The sequence below is a fragment of the Synchiropus splendidus genome, chromosome 1, assembly GCF_027744825.2.
Source record: "Synchiropus splendidus isolate RoL2022-P1 chromosome 1, RoL_Sspl_1.0, whole genome shotgun sequence".
NCBI lineage: Eukaryota > Metazoa > Chordata > Actinopteri > Syngnathiformes > Callionymidae > Synchiropus > Synchiropus splendidus.
The window spans coordinates 11,499,897-11,521,438 of NC_071334.1; the positions used below are offsets into that span (position 1 = coordinate 11,499,897).

The 21,542-nt window shown below is 42.4% G+C and overlaps 1 protein-coding gene across 28 annotated transcripts in view; it reads left to right on the top strand.

Moving 5' to 3' along the window:
- The window catches only part of adgrl2a (adhesion G protein-coupled receptor L2a), an 88,795-nt gene extending 74,619 nt beyond the window's left edge, over window positions 1-14,176 (top strand). For 2 of the 28 annotated variants that reach the window (XM_053854309.1, XM_053854324.1), the window contains 9 exons: window positions 2,303-2,394; window positions 4,205-4,249; window positions 4,400-4,426; window positions 5,684-5,852; window positions 5,977-6,105; window positions 6,648-6,744; window positions 7,920-8,048; window positions 8,668-8,719; window positions 11,567-11,774. In XM_053854309.1, the coding sequence (XP_053710284.1) occupies window positions 2,303-2,394; window positions 4,205-4,249; window positions 4,400-4,426; window positions 5,684-5,852; window positions 5,977-6,105; window positions 6,648-6,744; window positions 7,920-8,048; window positions 8,668-8,719; window positions 11,567-11,630 (804 nt within the window). In that variant the 3' untranslated portion in view covers window positions 11,631-11,774. Of the gene's footprint in view, window positions 1-2,302; window positions 2,395-4,204; window positions 4,250-4,399; window positions 4,427-5,683; window positions 5,853-5,976; window positions 6,106-6,647; window positions 6,745-7,919; window positions 8,049-8,667; window positions 8,720-10,172; window positions 10,212-11,566 lie in introns of all 28 variants that reach the window. The other 26 variants (XM_053854316.1, XM_053854322.1, XM_053854311.1 and 23 more) reach the window with 25 other exon arrangements.
- The last annotated feature ends 7,366 nt before the right edge of the window (window positions 14,177-21,542 follow it).

Here is a 21,542-nt window from a genome sequence, read left to right on the forward strand (position 1 = left end):
CTGCAAAACATAGCATAGTTCCAGTGCCATCTGTAACACAAAACATAGTCTCACAGCCATCTGCAACACAAAAGAAGGTTTGCGGCTCTTTTCTTCCTGCAGCCGCCCTTCTCTTTGACTGTCCGTGGTATTGTGCGGCGCACCATGAGTTGATTGCATGCGGAGGGCTGATGTATTGATTACAGGCAGTCTTTTGATATCAGCGTGCAGCCAACACAAAACATTGCTCTGCAAGAGTAAATAGCCATAGTGTGCGTCCACATCACAAAGGTCATTGCTTTCCTTTATACTCGCCATGTATCTCCATTTCACTCTTTCCAGGGTTTTTTTTTTTTTTTTTTGTTCATCTTAAAATAGCTCAGAAATTCACTGCCTAGAAAGGACCTGCAGTTACATTCAAGCCTTTGGCAGACACCGTTCTCAGTCATATACTTGCTTTTTTGCTTCACTTGTTCTTGGATTTTTTTCTTTTTTTTTTAAGAGTATGATTTTATTTCTCCTGACACACATTAAAAATGACTCTTAACTTACCCTTCGTACTGACTAGTGTATATATAAATTAGAAAGATAAGCAAATATTTTAAATAATAAACGTGTTAGAATATCTTTACAGTTACAATGTGGAAAATAAATATAGAACTAGAACTACTAAACTAGAAAAGTGACTTTGTGATTGTGATTTTCATTTTTATCATTGTAGTTAGATACCTGGTCTAGCATTTGAAATTTGAAATATAAGTTTGAATGAGCTGAATATGCCGGAAGGCACTTGCACAAGCTAGTAGAAATGGAGTCAGTTGAGCTCAGTCTACGTCGTGGGCAAGAAGGTGGTGGCTGGAGTCAATGGGACAGTAACTTGGAACACCCCCAAACCTGTTCCTTAACCTGTTATCAGAGAAAATTCTACAGAAACCTGGTTATAACTTGTCCAAGTATTATTGCTCAACATTCTGGTTTTGCTTAACAGAAAGATAAAAGCCAGGTTAACTCAACACTGACTAAAGTGAACTACTTTAGTCTGTAGTATTAAAAGTCAATATAAATTTGACTTTTAATTTCTACAACTTTAGTGATGTTCTTGTAATAGTTTCATCACTTTGCTTGGGCCAGAACTTGAATGAATTTGTATTAATTCATTGCTGACAAAAAGTGATCAAACCTCCGTTTTGCGCAGCATTATACGATGTGATGTCATAACTAAAACATCCATGGTGTGTATATATATATATATATATATATATATATATATATTTTTTTTTTTTATGTAACCAGTCCCTTTCTTTCATCACCACCCAAATCTGTATTTTGGTTGCCAGATCTCTGTGCTCATAAAAATAATTGTACCAAGCTGTCCCCCACCTGAGACTTTGTAATTCTTCCCCCCTGGGAAGTTTAATTGCCCACCGCTGTTCAAAAACGCTTCAGGTATTTGCGCCCGTTCAATTGTTTTCCTGCGATACATAAAGCAGCAGTTCTCAGATATTTGTCTTTGATATTCTGTTATTGCCAACACGCGGTTCATTCTTCACTCTCAGATATTCCTTGACATTATTTATACATGCTTGGCTCGCAGTACAAACACAGGCTGGTTTGTCTGCTGCGAGAGCATGCTGTGTCGGGGACTAGTTTAGCTCAGAATAAATGTTTTTTTTTTTTTCCCCAAGTAAATAATTTGGTGCTGCTTCGCTTTCCCAGCCTTTATATCTCTAAATCACAGTATTGATTCTTGAGCCTCGGAATAATTCTCTCAGATACGCGGCACATAGGATCATTGTCGAAACCCGATACATGCCACATGCTCCCTAAAGATTTCATACATGAAAACAAGCAAGTCGACGGCTTCTCTCTTTTTCTCTTATCTGCCCGCAAGAATCGAAAAAAATACCCCCTGTTCCCTCAAGCCTTTTGTAGCTGGTTCTACATTATAACATTTCACTACGTGCATAAGATGATATGCAGTTGTTTTGTACACCAAGAGTCTCTGATTTCTCCCGTTACTTCATGTTCCGTTCTGACTGCCGCTGTGTGGCTTCTTTTCCTCTCTGTGATGGATTTTAATGCATTCCCGTGCTTTTATTGATATAGAATGACACTAAATTTGGCGCCAGTCGGCCCGTCTTCGCCCAGCCGGAACGATAGATGTTTATTGGATTAGTCTCTGGACATGCAGAGATTTGAAAGCCCCTCCTCTTTTAATACTTTAATTCTGACTGCTGAATTCGCTAAGTAACCGTTTATTTTTTTCCCCCCCTCTTGTATATTTGATTCGATATTAACGGCGCAATAACTCTGTTTTTCACAGCTCAATCTCATCTTCCTGGTCATCACGATGTACAAGATGGTGAAGCACTCGACCACTCTGAAACCAGACTCGAGCCGACTGGAGAATATTAAGTAAGTGGAGCGTCGTGCTCTTCCACTCATTAACAGAAATGCTTTTATCATGCTGCTTCCAAGAAATCCGCTTGTCCTCACTTGTTTTCTAACTTGATAACACCTTTCACACGTGTCCATTTTTTTTAAGGTTGTAAATTTAAGTCTGAATGGAGTTATTGAACATCTTTTTATCATAACTTAAATCGATTTAATTGAATTGGAATCATTGTAGTGTGTCATCTACTATAGTCTGTTTAGATTATGTATTATTATTATTGTTATTATAATTTTAAACTATTGATTTCAAGTAAGATTCATTTTTGATATTGCTTTTCTTTAAGGAACCTCCAAAGCATCCTTGCTCTGTTTTCAGTGTCTAAGCTGGAGGTATCATTCGTTGAGTTTTCGGTCTTTATTAAGAAATGCGTATCTGATTTCCACCTTTGGCTTTTGTGACTGTTGCGAGAGTGTCAACTGGTGCAGTGCATTATGGGTCTTTCAGGTCTTACGCTTGGTTTCTATTACAGTTTTTCTACTGTATAAAAATATCATTTATTAAATCTGGCCAATATATGAATCTGAAAATCTCAATGGAGACAAAGCCTCCGCTTGTGAGCGGAAAATTTTAAAGTGGTATTTGATAGGTTTTCCCAACATTCATGTTTTTTTATTTTGCTGTGTACATTTTGCCCATTTCCAAGGGGGATTGAAACTTGGCTATTGACAGACGTTGCGATATGTTTACAGCCGTATTACTCACAAGGGCAATCGTGACCCTCAGCCAGAGTCTTCACCTTGCTAGTTACATTTTTTTTTCTTGAAATCGACAAAAGAGGTGAACAAGAGAGTCCAAAATGGTGTTTCGCGACTTCAACAAAAAGCTTTTTTTTTTCCTTAAGGGTCCCTCTTAAGCATTTTTGATTCTCCAACTAAATGTGTACCAGTTTTTCAGTTGCCAGTAGAGATGAGTGGAGGGTGTAGTGCGATTCTATTGTCGAAACAGATTGCTGACAAAACTTTAATTTTTAAAAATGGCCTAATGTGAAAGAAGCATTATGTTGGTCTTCATGAATAATCATCAGAAATGACGACATCATCACTCACCTGACTGAATTGTTCCGTTCCTTTTGCCCAGATGAATCTTGTTTCATCTTGTTTCACAGTGCTGGTGTTGGTGTGTGAGTCACCTCTTTGTCGCCGTTTGTTCTCCAAACCACTAACCACAGAACGGCACTGACACGCCACACATCAACTTCAGCCTGCAAATTTAGAGCCGAAGCTTTTGCAGTGGTCGGGTCTGAGAGAGAAGTGACTTTGATGCTTGAAGGATCCAAACCGTTTTTTTTTTTATTTTATAGCCAACTTCTAATAGACAGAGGAAAACAGCCAAAAGAATTTCGTTGCTCTCTAATTTTGACGTTGTTTTCCCTAAACTGTGTTTGTGGCTTTGTTCATTTTTGTAACTTTATTTTTTCCACTTCAGGCTATTCATCCATTTGGTTTGATTTGTTTGGTTTCTAGCTCCCAGTTGTGCTGCTCTGCACTAATATTCGCAATTCTTGATCTAAACACAGGCCGCAATATGTGTCAAGGCACAAAGCTGCTCTTCGTTTCAACAATATGTGTCGCTTTACACCTTTAATATGAAAATTCATTCCAGTGTTTGCAAAGTGACTGTGTCTTTTCAATGTTTCCTCTCTTTAGATGTCAATTTCTGTGTGAAAGTGAGTCTCATTGTGTGCTGCATTTAAAATCAAAGCCAATGCCCAGCCGCTCATTTCTCTTCCTATCGCTTTTCTATTCTTCTCTTCTCTCCGCCCCATACCAGTAATTATCGCGTATGTGATGGCTACTATAATACCGATTTGCCCGGGTAAGCATTGACTGTACATCCTGTCGAATATCCACACTACACTATATCATACACACATAGAATGATGTGCAAGTTAGACCACAACACAGACTGACCTTCACCACTGTTTTCTAATTGTCTCTCTTTCTTCCTACCTATCATGCTTTCTAGCTATGAAGATAATAAACGCTTTATCAAGTAAGGACGTTATGGCCAGAGGTCCTCAGCTTCCACTTTATTTTCCTTTCCCCATGTATGCTTCCCTTCTTCTGCTCATACTTTTCGCCAGGTCATCCTCTCCCAATCCACTGCTTCCAAGCTACTCTCTCCACGCCCCCATGTTTCCACCTTAGTGTCCATCGCCCCAGAAAGCTAACAGTGTTGTAGCTGCTGTCTATATATTTATATATATGAGTGTTGAACTATGACCATGTTTAATATGTAGAAGGTACATAGATCCTTCTCGGCCTATTTGCTCCCCTTGCAGATTTCCATATCTGCCTGGTAATAAGAGGTTTCCCTATGCTAGGGCAGTGCTGTATCATAAATAATTCAATGATCATTCTTTATTTTATTATCTTTTCATCAGCACGCATCTCACCCAGCCTGACTAAGGGACCAGGAGTTTTTTTTATCACTCTAGGTCTGTCAGATACGGAATCTCCGAACTGCCAACAGGGCAAATCGATTAGAATCATGTTATTTCATGTTACAATATTTTGTAATAATTTCCAGGTTTTTTCATGATATTATGATGTTATATTGTTAGACTTATCAGGTGTTTTGTGAATAAACAGTGTTCAAGATGTACAGTAGTTTCTATTAAACTAGTTTCTGCCGTCAGTTTCAGCGTTCAGACTGACTTTAAATTTTGATGTCATTGTGAGTAACGTTAGATTAGTAGATCTTGAGGACCAATGAGGTCCAGTGCTAATGTCATATAACCAGCAATGTCCCATCCCAATTCAAAACCCAAAATATTTCTATATATGAAGCACCTTTGCCTGATAGCCTAATATATATATATATTTTTTTTTCCAGTTTAGCAATTCCTGTCCACCTCATTCAGATGTCTATTCATAGTAATAACGTGCTGATGAAGCTTCATGAAACAGTGTCCTCATTTTGTCTGTGTAAGATTGTAGCGCAGAGAGTGCCATCTAGTGAATTTGGACGCTGTTTCATGAAGCCTCATCAGCCGGTCACTACGACGCAGTAAAACGTGTGTCTATTTAGCGCAAGCCGTTTATTGTACAGGCCTGTTAAGTGAAACGCATTGTTGGATTTTAAAAGGTTTCTATTCTTCTAACCGCGACATGCTTATTTACAGATGAGGCCATTCAAATGTGTTCCCTTCACCCTGTTGACAGATTTCTTCTCATGCGTCTGCTGATTTTATTTCCTCCTATTTCCAGATGAGGGTTTCTTCTAATGTCCTCTGTCTGTGCTCCTCAGGTCTTGGGTCATGGGCGCCTTCGCCCTGCTCTTCCTTCTGGGGCTGACGTGGTCCTTTGGTCTCTTTTTCATCAACGAGGCCTCCATAGTCATGGCATACCTCTTCACCATCTTCAACACCTTCCAAGGAATGTTCATCTTCATTTTCCATTGTCTTCTCCAGAAAAAGGTGTGTTTAAATTCCACACTCCCAGGGCAACCCTCCGCACGCAGGATGTAGAAAGCTGATGTAGAAAGCAAGTCCTGGACAAAGTCAACAGTGTCTGTAAGCGCCGCTGTGTTTGTTCACGCAGGTTCGCAAAGAGTACAGCAAGTGCTTCCGCCACACGTACTGCTGCGGCGGGCTTCCCACCGAGAGCTCGCACGGCTCAGCAAAGACTTCCACCACACGGACAAGCGCACGCTACTCCTCCGGTACACAGGTAAGATCTATAGCGCTATCCTTCCAAGAGCGACACATCAAGCGGAAGTATATTCATGGTGATCTGCTGCTCTGCATGAATACCTGACTTCAGTTCCACGCCACTTTAGCACTTGCTTCTCTTGCTCACTAACGTCATGTGCATGTGAAGAAGAACAGCAAAGGAGCATCCACGCGCCGCCTTCAGAACAAGGGTAGTCGTGTGGATGCGGCCGGAGGGAACGCCGCCGTGGATATAAATATACGGTTGCTCCAATGCTTCCTTAGCAAAGGCTAAGCAACCTAATTAGACACATCCCCAGATAAGTTATCCTCCACATCCCGCTCTGTTTGAGGGGATGGGTGAATCTGAAGTCAGCGAGAAGCAGAGATAAATGTAATTAGTTGAGACACATACTGTAGAAAGCAGAATTGCCCGGGACTCACTGCAAATTACAAGGCTGGCGAGGAGTGATTTAGTACATGGGAAATAAATGAAAGCTGATCTGGAAGGTGAGCGGGCCTGTTTCAAGTCCTAATGACTGTCCCTTGTTGACCTGACAGAGTCGTATCAGGAGAATGTGGAATGACACCGTAAGAAAGCAATCTGAGTCCTCCTTTATCTCAGGTGACATCAACAGCACCTCCACCCTTAACCAAGGTCAGTTCACGCCTCATTTCTCTGCACACTATGCACACACATTTCATCATGCCGCTAAAAATATCCCTGTCAAGTTCCAATGATCTCACACCACCGTCGAGGATCCTAATAAATGTCTCCGGCTTTGGTGAAGGCAGAGCTGCCGACTCCCTTTTCATCCAGCCGGGATTACAAAAATCGGTCCTGAAAATAGTGCGGTGCCACAGACGTCAGTCTTAAATCGAGGCAGGGCTGGAGAATTTTTATGAAAGTGCTTTCGGTTGAACGTTCAGGCCACCACTTTACACATGAAAATCTAAACAAGCACAATAAAAAAAAAAAGAAGGAGACGATTTGTTGCCAGCCATGTGAGGTGACCGCTGTTCCTTACAAGTGCATTCATGGGCGGAGAAGCAGAAAAAAAACTGTGTCATTTATTATTTACTTTGAGCACAAATATGATGATGAGAAGATGATGTTCAACTCTGGCTGACCCGGAGTGCTTAGTGTGTTGTCGGCCTTTCTCCTGCCTTCTGAAATGGCTTTCCAAGCATGCAAGGGGAGAGAGGGTTTATACCGAGGTAGTTTAACGTCACTCCTTCCTCTCACCTCCTTTGACTCCGGCTGCTGCTGCTGCTTTTGCTTTTCTTTTTTTTTTTCCTCTCGCACTTGCTTTTTTTTGCACTTTGCACAACATCACACTGTTGAAGCAGCAGGCTTTTGAGGATCCCGTTGGAGGATGAGTAGAATGAAGCGCGTGTTTGCGCGGATGCTAATGTAAAGGTTAGATATTGATCACTCTGGGGTGTAGAAGCCCGGATCCCCTGGGAGCTGCTGCACTAAAGGAGGCCTGCATCGTCTGGAAGTACTTCCCTGTAATTAGGGAGGTGACAGGAGACTTCCCATCGTGACGGATGGCATTTAACACACCCAGTTTAAATTGGCCGCTGCGTTCCTTAAGCGACAGACGTGCGTCTCTAAACTTCATATTGACCCGCCCAGAACAAAGCTAATTCCTTATGGCTGAGGCTGAAACATTAGCAGCTTGCTCACATTTGCTCCCAAACCTGCAAAGAAACACACTGACAGGATTCCAATGTGAAACCACGCACTTCCTCAATGTCTTCTCTGTTCTCCTTTCACTGAGACTTTTACTGCAATGTGATCTTCTTTTTGTTTCTGTCTTGCCGCTCCAGGAATGACTGGGAATTATCTACTAACAAACCCTCTTCTTCGACCACAAGGCACTAACAACCCTTATAACACCTTATTGGCTGAGACGGTCGTTTGTAACACCCCCACGGCTCCAGTGTTTAACTCTCCAGGTGTGCTTACTTAATACTTTCACCGGCATTCAGCCCTCTTGCTTCTCTTGCTGCCTCTTTCTTTGTCTCTCTCTTTGTCTCTATGAAAGGCAGGATGTTCTGCAGTATCATGTTTCCTTCTGAATCATTGTTCCCCTGAATACTTGACACAGTGTATACTTTGTTTTTGGCGTGTATGTGTTTGTCACTTAAGACGATAGCGTCATGGCCATCCACTGTGCTAACGTACTTCCTGTCCTAAATGATTAATGTCGGCCTTATGCGACACGACTTAACAGTTAGTGGCCATTTATGCTGGGACTTGAACCCGTATCCTCTCTGTCATGGCTAGTTATGCTTTCCGAGTCATCGAAAAGTCGTGTTGCATATGGAAGGCATTAAAATGAGTAGCACATCTAAAGTTAAAATAAGTTCCCCTGCTTTCCTTTAAGTAGCATTTGCTAAGCCTTGAATGTCGTACCAGCAGCATATTTTCTACCTAAAGGAAAGGCCACTCAAACAATTCAGACAATTGTTTGTACAGTTTGTGACACTGTCCTGTGATGTATGTTCTCTACAATGATACTGAAACGACATCTCCTGTCCTGTCTTGTGCTTTTTTCCCTGTGCTTTCATCTAGTGACCTACAGAGAGACAAGTATGGGAGTAAAACTTAACTTTGCCTATCAAATGTAAATTTTTTTCAGCATGCTTATTAAAAACAACCCAAAAAAAAAAACAAAAAAAAAAAAACCCGCCTGGCACAATTTACTTTAGGCCATTAACACACACTCGGTGAGCAAGGGGTTCACAAACACAAGCTACCCAAATTTGCCTTTGAGCGCACCTGATTTGATCTAATTCACAAAGCTCATCATTTTTTTCTCTTCTGTTTTATCATCATTGCCAAAAACGCCCTTTTCATTTGGTGAATTTGTCATTCAGCGGTTCCTTTCCCCCCTCTTTCTTTCAATTCCTTTCTTTTCTATCCTTCCAAAAATGTCTGTCTCAGTGTGGTATTCTGCTCCATCAGTGTCCAGTATTACGTCCCTCACAGACGACAGTCATTTGACTCCTGGTGGTCACCAATGCATGGAAGTCATGGCGGCAACTGTTTTTATGCGCTTCTTTTACCTCGCTCTTTAGGCCCTGCTTTTAACTCTAACCTTTATTTTGCTTTGCACTTCTGATTTACCCAAGTTTTGGACTTTAACTCAAGTCGTACAGTTCTCTAAATCCGGCCTCACTACCAGGTCATAATGGGTAATGATAAAGGGAAGTAAAAAATAATTTAAATAATATTAACTCATCCATTTCTTACGGCTATTACAGCGTTTTATCAAAATGAATAAATCAATAAAATGAGTTACTTTCTGTTTGCCTTTGACATACAGTAACACCCACTCGAACGAAGAAGAGGAGCTGCTGTTAAGTTATTTTTTTTCTATATAAAAATAGAAAATGTATTTTCACTGACATGCAGAAAAAACAAAAAATAAGGAAATAAAATATCTTTTTTTTTTAATAAATTAAAAGGAAAGAAAGGCCACATTTTGATCTTCTTTCACTGTCAACTGTCGATATTCCACACAACATAAGCAATATTTCTCTTCATCGAAAGACACTGTTTCAATCAGACCGCCCTAGTATTTACATCCAAAATGACCGCAGCAGAACACATTATCCTTCGCCTCCTCTCTCATCATTGAATATTTATCCTTCCTCCTGCTGCTCGCTCTGACCTCCATGCTTTACGAAATTCCTTACATGACTGCATCTGACCTCTGCACGGGCTCTGTTATTCTTGAGCCGCTCTGTTAGTGATTCGAGGCCTCACTGGGAACTGTCACTGTGACGAATGCCAAAAACGCTGGGCTGTGGGCAAGCTCTGACCTTTGCCAGCTTTGGGTACGCAAGCTGCCAACATGACGGATTAAAAAAACAAAAAAAAAAAGTCGTCCAAACACACTTCGACAAAAAAAGAAACAAGGCGATTTGAAGTAATGAACGAAAAAGCTGTTGAACGCTTGTTTGTTTCATTTGCTGAACCCTTGCTCGCGCTACGTTGCAGTGTAAAACTTTTGTTTTGCTGGTGATTTCTTCTCCATGTTACAATAAATCATTTTACTTTCTTTTGTACATCAGCTGCTCTTAGACCAGATAGCCTGAGCAGACAGACATGATGTGAGTGGTCAGTCTTTTCACCTGCTGTGTGTGTCGATGGTGGAGTGCTGCTTGTGGGCTCCTCTTGTAGCAAAGATGGCTGTCCCATGTCGATACATGACTACCTTCCCTCTTTTTGCCGTCAGTGTCATCTTTTCCCATCCCTTTTGATTTCCTCTCCCTCAGCACATTGAGTCTTGTAGCTTGCCCATTTGTGGCTTCATTAATGTGGCCATCTCCTCTTGCCCAGTGTGCTGTGATGGTGATTACTGTTTGTTTCTCAATGTTGTTTGGGATCCTTTTAAATGCTTTGTCACAACCGTGGCAGACTAAAACAAGCACTGCTTATTTTAAGGCACCGAAAGAGTGCAGTTGTGATGCTCTCGCCACTTCTCTGAGTTGATAAAACGCTTGTTTTTGAGCATCACTGGCGACGACAAAGCAGGCTCGAGCTTTGTGTGTCTGCTCCACATGACCAGGCAGTTCTTGTGCTCTGAGGATTTTTTATTCTTTAAAAGTGTTTCGGCCAGTTTATACCCATTTTTTTAATAGTATGACATCAAAACAATATTGTTGGTTCATATATAGATGGACTCAGAATTATATTGTTTCACTGACTTTCAGGATTGTTAACACATAAAAAAAAAAAAAAAAAAACGAGACATGGGCAGAGATCGAGGGAGGAGAAGAAGAGAGTGCAGGCAGGGTGGCTGAGGCCTAAGCATTCATCCTTCCTAAAAAAGCCTACGTGGCAAATGACTTGTTTAGTTTTACCTGACATGCACTCAAAAGGGGCATTTTGTAGCGACCGGCCTTTGAGGTTTCATTCAGTGCCCTCATTTTCAGAGCCCACTAGGTGGCACTCACTGCTGTCTCTGCATTTGAGCAGTCGTAAAACCTTATGTCCTTTTAAAACCAAGAGCGCCACCTATTGAGCTCTGAAAATGAGGACAGTGTATCCTGAAGTCTCATCAGCCCATCACCGTTCATGAGGCTTCACGAAACCATGTCCTCAGTTTCACAGCCCGCTAGATGGCACTCTTTACTCTGCTTTGGATTTGAACAAACGGAGCCTCACATCATTTTTTTTAGATGAGAGTGCCACCTACTGTGTGTCTGTAAATGATATTCCACATTGTTTTTTGTGGCCTGTGATGCTCAAAAGATGAATTTTATGGACTCAGGATTGTGGCGGTAACTTTACATAAGTATCTGCATGTCTGTCTCTATGTTAGAGCTGCCCAACTAACAGCTAGACAGCATGGCTTGATTTTGGCGTGATCTTTAATGACAAAGTGCATCCTGAACAGCATTCGAGCTCATCTCCTGTGACGCAGACTCATGTCAAGTGGCCTCACTCTCTGTTCTCCTCGTAGGGCACTCACTGAACAGTGCGGTGAGGGATACAAGTGCAATGGATACACTACCGCTAAATGGTAACTTTAACAATAGCTACTCGCTCCGCAACGGGGACTTTGGCGACAGTGTGCAAGTCGTGGACTGCGGCCTGAGTCTGGACGATGCTGCCTTTGAGAAAATGATCATCTCCGAGCTCGTACACAACAACCTGCGTGCCTGTAACAAAAGCCACCACCAACAGCAGCAGCAGCAGCCGCCCGGTTTGCATCATCAGCCCCAGCACCACCACCACCACCACCACCAGCAGCAGCAGCCGCCTCCTCAGTACCATCACCACCACCGACACGCGGAGCGGGCTCCGCCGAAGGTGACGGTATTGGGCGGGAGCAGCAGCGAAGACGACGCCATCGTGGCCGACGCTGCGTCTCTGGTGAACATGGGCGACTCGGTGGGCCTGGAGCTGCATCATCAGCAGGAGCTGGAGGCGCCGCTCATCCCTCAGCGGACTCACTCGCTTCTGTACGCCCCCCAGAAGAAAGTGAGGACAGACGGAGGAGGAGGAGGAGGAGGAGATACCTACGACAGTCAGCTAGCTTCCAAACCTGATGATGGCCTGCAGTCCCCGAACAGAGACTCCTTATACACTAGTATGCCTAACCTGAGGGACTCTCCGTTTCCAGAGAGCAGCCCCGATGTGGTGGAGGACTTGTCCCCCTCCAGGAGGAGCGAGAGTGAGGACGTTTACTACAAGAGCATGCCGAATTTAGGGGCCGGCCACCAGCTGCAAGCCTATTACCAGATAGGCAAAGGGAGCAGTGATGGATACATTATCCCAATTACAAAAGAAGACTGCATCCCTGACGGCGACGAACGGGAAGGACAGATGCAGTTAGTGACAAGCCTTTAAATGTATTTAAGTAACCCCTCAAACTTGGACTATTGCGGCTCTGACCTCCTGGAGGACACACCTGAGAAGGAAAGGGCTTTTATGTTTTCTTTTGTTTGCTTTTTTTAGGAGAGCCTCGAAGCCCCATCGCACACAACTCTACCCATTTGCAAACCTCCCCATCCCCCATTGACTTTCAATTTCCTCTCTCCCCATATATGCCACTATTTTCCTTTCTCCTCCTCCCGGCCGAGACCTTCGGTGCACAGCAACGGCAGTGCAATGTTTTGATGAGACTGTACATAAAAACGCAGAATAGTCTGATCTCAATTTTAAGAGACAAGCCAACAATGTATTTAAATGTGCTGCTGCTGTTGAATCCTCGAGGAGAATGAAGGTAACAATAATATAAAAACCACAAAAAAAGAAGAAAAAAAAAAACATTACTGGCTACATCTGATCAGCTATCTCCCGGTCAAAATGTTGTACATACACTTACCATGGTCTTTGTGAACGCCTGTGTTTTTTTTAATTATTTTCTTTGATTTTGTTTTTTTTTGTTTGTTTTCTATTGTGAACCAAATGGCTCCCCTGGACCAGGACGTGGACTCTGTTTGTAAAAAAAAAATGTTTGTGTGCAGACTGTTTGAAAAGAAATAAAAACAAGTCCTGGTCACTGTCCATCATAACAAAGTTTGGATTGTATAACCACTAGCAATCAAGCCCCTGGCCTTATATTTTCTCAAGTGTACGTTGAGCTGTTGTCGAGGAGAATGGCAGAAAAAATATATTTTGTGGTATCGCTGGTGAAAAAAAAAAAAATAACCTGGGAAAATTGGTGGTATGAAGGAACATTTTCATGAGGAAATCTGTGAGAGGACGGCGTGTCGGTGGTTCCAACACTTCATGTTTAAACTATAGGAGGATTTAACGAAAATACAAAGACACATTATCACTTTTTCCACGCGTGAACAGTGTTTTTTCGCTTCAAGAATTTATATCAGCCATGGAAATATTTCATTTAAGCAGAGTGGCATTATTTTAATTAGAGCGGTGATATTTAAACAATATTGTTTAATAAAATGTAGTTCTTCTGCCTGAGTTTGAACATTTTATTTATTAAAAAAAAATACTTTCCAAAAATGAATGGGGAGGAAATATATGTCAATATTTCCAGCACTGGTATACATGCTGTACTGTAGCTGTTTTATTAATGTAAGCATTTTACAGGGGACTCATCACTTAAGACTGATGTAAAGTTCAACACTTGTTTAAACAACTGAAATAAATGTGAGATTATTTGTCAAATGCAATTTGTTTATTTTTTTTTATGTTTTCGGCATTACTTTTAGACCTCAGTTTGAATTCTCGTACACTTTTGACTCAGGTTATAAGTCGCAAGCACCTTGAAAGATAGAGTGGTGAATCTGTTCTTAGGGGATTTTGTTTTTTTATTTTTATTTTTTTTTTCTATACTTTGCTCTGCTTTTTCTTCAGTCACTGCAATAGAGAGTAGAGAGAGCTCATTTCACCGTATGTGTTAGAGAAGCCAAAATTTTACATGTGATTCAAAGATGAGAAACTCAGGTAGGAAAAATTGCATTGTAAATGTTCCTCTGTGTGGTTGTAACACTAATAAAGGTTCTAAAAATGACACTGGTTCACAGTATTGTCCGCTAAGTATATGATTCCGACGACGACGACGACGACTTTGGCGCCATTAAAGAGCCCCATGCTGTCCTGTGAAATGTTGGCTATAATGCCATGTGGGACTGGAAGTGGCTCCACGGGCCTAACAAGGGTGAAGTGTTACACTTGGCTGCAGTGGTGGAAGTACATTAAACCTGATATGGCCGTCTGCAACATGTATGCTCTCTAATTAAAGTCTTTTTCTGCTCCAGCCTCCACTTAGAGCCTTTACGGCTTATGCCTCAGGTAGCGCTCATTTGGAAAGCGTTTAATACAATGCTGGTGGAGGCAGAGTGACGGTTCTCAGCGGGGAGGCTGGAAATTGCTCGCCGCTTGGCGTTGAAGGGATATTTCAGAACTTGCTGAGGAAAAATGCACTTTGTGTCAGCGCTGGTGCAGATAATACTGTGTGGGCTGTGAGTTGTTTTGACTTCCGCCTCAATTATATGACATTTTGAGCAATTATGTTGGGATACAAATTGTCGGAGAAACACTTTCTTTTTTTTTTTTTTTTTTTGAATGTCAGTTGCAAAGAACTTTGATTGCCGGTAGTCAATCCATTAAGTTGTTCAAACCTATACTGAGACTGACTGGGTCAAATCGAAACTTCTGCAACGTACAACAAAAGGAAGAGAAGAGAAGAAGAGAAAGGAGGTGGGACGTGGAGATGAGTTACGGTGCAAAGGACATGCAGTTGCTTGGAGATACTGAGCTGCAGAAACGGTGGTGAGCCTGTCTTCTTGTGAGACACGCTTTAGAAAAACGATGATGATCAAGGGTGGGCGGGTTTTCTCCTCCAGTTATAAAACCCATCCATCTTTTGGCGCCTGCCTCTTCCACCAGCTCCTCAGCCAGGATTCTGAGGGCATCCCAGGTCCGCCCCGTGGCTTCCTCCTGCATGGAAAACACCTCCCCTGGTAGACATACAGGAGGCATCTTCACCGGATGGCCAAGCATCTCTTCAGACTCCTCTCAATGCGGAGGATCAGCGGCTCTTCTGGCAGCCTTTCCTGGATGTCTGAGACAACCAATTCTGCCCTCTCCTATCTGCCATCTTGTCTCCTTGCAATTTTCTGGTGAGAGGTGGTCCAGGCAATGACATAGACAATCGCTCATATGACACTTTAGAGTCACCAATTCACCTCTGTATGTTTTTGTGCTGTGGGAGGAAACTGGAGTCCCCAGAGGAAACCTACACAAATGCAGGATATCATTCAGACTTCACACAAAATAGGACTCTGGGGTTTGAACCGTCCTGCACCAAGGCTGTAGCCAACCAGCACAGTCAAATGCTACATCAGTTGTCGTTCAAGTCACCTTGCTGTGCTTGACTTTATAAACAAGTGTTATTACACAGACAAATAAATAACCCCGACCTTCCTCGCCCCCGTTTTTTTGTGTGTTTTCACTAACACATGGATAAACCTGGAAAGTAAGCAGGTTTATTTGGCTTACTCAGACGGAGGAAATTTGACCTCTGATTGGCTATTTATCCGTGACTTGGAATGTGAACTCTTGATTCTGTGTGTGGCCTTTGGCTGAGACTTTCTTAGTTCCTGTCTGCTGCTCAGAGAGAGAGAGACTGAGCTTTGTCAAACATTGATTCAGAAGTAGGCCAAGAGCCGAGGGGCTGGGAGGCTCGCCTGCTCCCTCAGCGGTACCTGAGGTAGAGAGCGCTGTCGGTGGAATTGGGAAAGAAAACTGGCGGAGATGGGGGAGATAACGCGCGGTTAAGCGTAGAAAGTTGGGATTGTTGAGTTGATATTCATGAAGCAAAGGTTCTCAGTAGAAAATGATGCAAGCGCATGAAAGGGCGACGTTAAAGCCGATCCTGAAATGAGCCACGATTGAATTCTCAGAATGCACAAAAGTTTCTTTTTTTTTTTTTTTTTGTTTCCCTTTTCTCACTCTGATGAAGGGTTTTGTCCCCCTTTTGTGATGGAAACTACTTTTGACAATTCACTCGATGATGGTGATCTGTCTGTCAGTCAGTCATTCACTTTCACCCTCAGTGAGGTTAAACTTTCAACGTCAGATCAGGTTCACCTCCGATTTCTGGATCTATCAGAGCGCGGTCCAGGAGAGGGCAACACCTACAGTTGAACGAAAACCATTTTCTGTCTCATATATTCTCAAGCATTTCAAAAGTGTAGTTCTGCTTACCGGCATTGTGGCTCCAGCCGAGGTTGAAGATCATGAAAAATGTAAGCAGCTGTATCTGCTCTTGAGTTAATCATTACTCTGCAATAGGTTACACAAAGGCCACGACGGTGTGTTCAATAATCCTTTGGGAAAATATGAAAACTGATTCCTGGTTTTCCACAGCAAAGGTGAATACTATCAGAGAGATGAAGCCAAGGACACGAAACAGGAGAACAAAGTAAAATGAGATCGAAAAAACAAGCTCATACTAAAGAGCAAAAGGTGTCGGCGCAACGAAGAAAGAAAACATTTAAAATGGGATTATGTTTAGTGCTGTTGTGTCTCTCTAACTGACACAGTCACACTGATGCCGTAACAATACAGTATTTACATTCAAGTAGTTGTACTGTTCAACTTTAACTGAAGTTCGGAAGCTCTGGAGCAGGAGTCTCTGAGACTGACACACACAGGTTTTTACACCAACCAACCATGAACACACCGTTTCACCATTCAGGTGTCTGAGGACTCTAATAGTTTATTGTCAGTGTTGGTGCTGCGTGTTTTGGAACAAGTTCACTCAGTGAAGCCTTCTTTTAGATCCTAGATCTTAGAGTTGGGACTCGGTACCAACTGAATTCAACATGGCTCTGGGAGAATGCTGGTGTTTTGGTCAGCGATGCTGAGGCCATTTCATGTTTTAGGCAGATTCTCTGCTGCGCCTCTTGGCTACTTGCACGTGTTGCTTACCTGCTCGAATCTTGCTACTCAATTGTTGCCGTGACTTTTTGTTGTGTGTAAAATGGCATGCGATTTTGGAGGAACACTGGCATGAAGTGCGCTCCCAGGGAACTACGACTTAGGTCTCACAAATGTGTTTGTTGCCTTTCTTGTGGGACAAAGACTTGTGGGACAAAGACAGGTCTACTAAAATCAACCGATGGTAAGATTGAAACGGGAATGGTTACATGAAATGTCTAATAGTATAATTTGTAGTTTCTGATGTCATGAAAACTATCATTTACCAAGCCTTACCTTTTTTTTTTGGGCACGAAAACTAGCGCTTCACCCTAAGTGAGACACTTTAAGTGTAACTAATAGTGAGGGAGACAGGGTTCCATTATAGGTTGAAAATGGATTCTCTCGCTAAAAGCAGCGGTGTCAGTGAAGGTGCGTGTGTAAGACATGGTACTGTGGGCGCTGTGTGATGCACGAAGAGAGGATCCGGATCAACAAGCCCTGCGTGACCCCCTTCACACCTCAATAACACAAACTTCCTGAAGGAAAGGGTCGACGCTGATAGACTGACGGAATGTTGCGCTGCTTGGCGAGAGATGTGCCAGTAATCCTGTTGATCTAAGTTGTCCTCAGAGCCTGTCGGTAAACACACACACCCCTGACCCCTGCAGTGAAGAGACTTCACACATTCAAATGTGTTAATGGCATGGGAAATCCCAACATTGCACAAACATGGATGACTTAAAATTTCAAATTGACATAAATGTGATGATGAAAATATTTGGGTTTTGGTCCATGTGTTTGTCTCAACAGTGAGGTGTGTATAAATAGATCCCATGTATGAGGTTTCTTGAAACAGTGTCCTCATTTTCAGCCCCCTGTAGGTGGCGCTCTTGCTTTGAAAAATCAGGATACAAGATTTTTTTTTTTTTTTTTTACAGCACAGAGTGCCATGTATTGCACTTGGAAAATGAGGAAAGTGCTCCTTGAAGCCTCACAAGCCCATCACTGGCCCAGTAGTATTTGTTTCTGTATACGTTATATGAAAATCATCATCCCAAACTGAATCCACGACTCATGTCTTGACTGAGTCTTCCCGCAGTCTCGCCCTTCCACACTATGGACAATTCCACGATGATGCGCCTCTTGGCACTTTTGCATCGGGAAGAGAAAGAAACCGAAGCTTCTATTTGGTGCAAGTGTCACTAATGTCGCCGAGTCACGAGGTAAGCTGCCTTGCACTACTGTGGCCAGTGTCATGGCCGACAGAAAGCAAAGCACTGCTAGCGCTGCCGCCAGTCATTGAACGATGGTGAGAGTGATGCTCTACAGCGACTACTATGTCATAGTTAAGGCAGGTGTCTAGACTAAACGCCTGGGAATATAATACAAATTGAAAAGAATAGAATTAACCAGCATGCTGCATCTTGTTTCATCCTCACAGCTGCTCGAACCGTTTCTCTTAATTATGACGAAGATGGCACTTATCTCGGAGTATTCAGGCACGAGCAGATCAGTCACCACCTTGACTGACAGAGTTCCTGCGGAAACCCCCCCGTCACCTACTGTAACCTCGTACATTTCATATGGAGTTGAGGTTCGAGTGATATGGATGATACACAGCGCTACGCTAAGAGGTGAGATGAAGACCAGAGAGGGCAATAGGATGGTGAAGATGGAGAGGAGAGATGAAGCACACCCAGAAACAAGAGAGCAAAGTCAAATGAGATCGAAGAAACAAGCTGAGATTAAAGGAAAATGGAACAATTAGAATGCCATTATGCTCAGTACTGTTGTGAACCCCTTATTGATTGTGACCTAATATTGACACAGTCAGACTGAGGCTGCGAGAAAACCACTTGCAACTTATTGCCCCTCTGTGGAAAATCTTGGGAAATGAGTTGGCTCAAGTTATATTAGTCGGTCCTCCATGACTGTTTGCATGGAGCCCCCAAATACTTCTGAGGCTTCATGAAACAGTGTCCACATTTTTAGAGCCCATTACATGCCACGCTCTGCTCAAAAACATTTTGATTTCAATGACAATTTCACTGAAATCATACACTGTTTTTAATATATGAGCGCCACCTACTGAGCACTGAATCTAAGGACACTGTTTCATGAAGCCTCATCGGAGCATTACTACCGCCACTGACTTCAATTGAGCCTCAAAATTCTTTACAGATTGATCTCGACTTCCTTTAATGCTTTGCGTAATAATTGTTTCAATTTTGTTATTGTTTTGTGTAGTTAATAATGTGTATTATCATTTATTCTGGGACAATGACTCAAATTATATTTCGACTTTGCTTCAGTCAGTTTTCACAATAAACTCGATGATGTTTTTGGGCAGGAACTTCCTGTCAGAGCCCATCAGTGAATATTAGAAAAGTTTGTTTTCCGACCTTTAAGGCTTCTTCTTAGGTTATCACAATGTTCGGCTGCAGCAACAGTGAAGTTATTTCTGTGATCGGGAAACTGAGTGCCGTTTATAAGCGTCTTCATTGTGGATGAAAGCGATTGTGTACAAGGAAAACCTCTCAAGTCTCACAGAAACTGGCAGCGCAAAAGTTACTTTCCCAACTCTTGAAGTCAAAGGAGACCCTTTAACTGCTGCCGCTTTTCTTCTCCCAGCCTCTTTTGTCCTGTCCCCAACTTCAAATGCACAGATTGGTGGCCCATGGGTGACTTAGATCCAGTCCCGTTGAGGTGAAAAATCCAATTAACCTGCAGCTCTGACTGCCTGCGTTATAATCCCCTCCCATAATTATGAAATTACCAGATGCAGGATTTCAAATGAAATAAGCACGGCAGCGACTGGCTTAGCAAGAGCAGATGAAATAAACCGCTCGGTGTTGGTATACTGCCTTCCAATTTACCTCAAGGGGAAATGGTTTGTTCTTGACTCGGTATGAAGGTGAGACCCCGCAACCGTCCGTGTATTCAGGATAAGAAACATCCGGACAGAAACAATACGTAGCGTCAGGCGACAGAGATAATGTAAGAAAGAAGAGTCTGACTTTTGAAGAGTGACCTCATTGAGGAGGAGAATAAACTCCTCCTATTTTGGATTGTTGCATGTCCAATAATTTGTTCAGTGTTGTTGTTTTTTGTTTGTTTGTTTGTGGAGTCAGTTGAAATCATGCTGTCATTTTGGGCACTTTTTAGTTCAGTTGGATTAGAGGTAAATAGACCCTTTCACCACGTGATACGGCAGCTACTCAGAAGTCAAAGTTTAACGCGAACTGCGGTGCATTCAGTGTGCGTTAACCTTCAAGATCATTGACATCAGATCTAGTGCTGGAGGCGCATGAGAACACCCCCTGAAATGACCTGCTCTTGTGTGTATTCATGTGTTAACATACTGGGTTGTATGAGATTACCTGAACAAAATGCTTCAATGGACACTTGCAGTGCACTGGATCACCAGCGTTACGAACTCAAACACCAGGAAGCACAGGTCCATAAGAACGCTCACACGTGAGTCATTTAAACCAGTGATTCTTAACCAAAGGGCCGGGGCCCATGGTTGGGCCGCGAGCGCCCCCTAGAGGGACGATAAAAGTTGTTTTTGTTTCACACCTTTGGGTCACAAGACGCTCCGTTTTGATACATAAGCCACATATGTTGGCAGTAGTGTGTCACTGCATTGACTTGACAGCTAAAAATCTGTGATAGTTAGTTGGGGACGTTCCTGAAAAAAAAAAAAAAAAACAGATAAAGAAAGTGATGCCACCCACCCAACAGTAAAAACTGTTCATGAAAGCACCTGAAAATTTATTAGAACATTTGATGGGGTTACTATCATTTACTTATACCTTCTTTGGAATTTAAATTAAATATATTATTTTTATTTTATGATATTTAGACATGGTTTTATTATATTTATTTTATTCTGAATTTTATTCAGTTTTTCCAATTTTCTCAAGAGTTAGCGTCAAGTCTATTTGTTTTCCTGTTTTCCTTGAGTGCATTTGATGAATATGACTTGCACCTGGTTCTGCTGCTGCTTGGACTTTTCAATGACCAATAAACATCTTTGCGATGATCACATGTCATTTCACAAGGTTTTGGTTTGTTCAGGTGTCAGTAGATTAAATATGATGATCGATCACAAATGAAAGAGTCATGAATAAGTTCGAGTGCTTGTACGGGCCCTGGGCCCCAAGATCAAAAAGGTTCAGAGCCCCTGATTTAAACCATAGTCTTCTTCTCCAGGTGAAAATAAGATAATCACTGGTGGAAAACGTGATGAGGACCGGCGTTCCAGATGTATACACCGAGTTTGTTCCATCATTTTGGGATCAAGGACAGCATGAAGTCATTGAGCAAGATGATCCTGTGATGGAGGGAGGGAGGAGATGAATGCTTGGCTGAGGCTGAGCAGCGCAGACTCAGGATGTAAAGCTCAACCATGTCCTGGACGTAGACCAGCCCCGCTTCCCTGTTGGGGTGCCAGAGGCTGGAATCAGATTCTGGCTGCTGCGCTACAAAAGGCGCCAGAGAGGAGCTGTAGTGACTCGACAATTTAAAAAAATCTA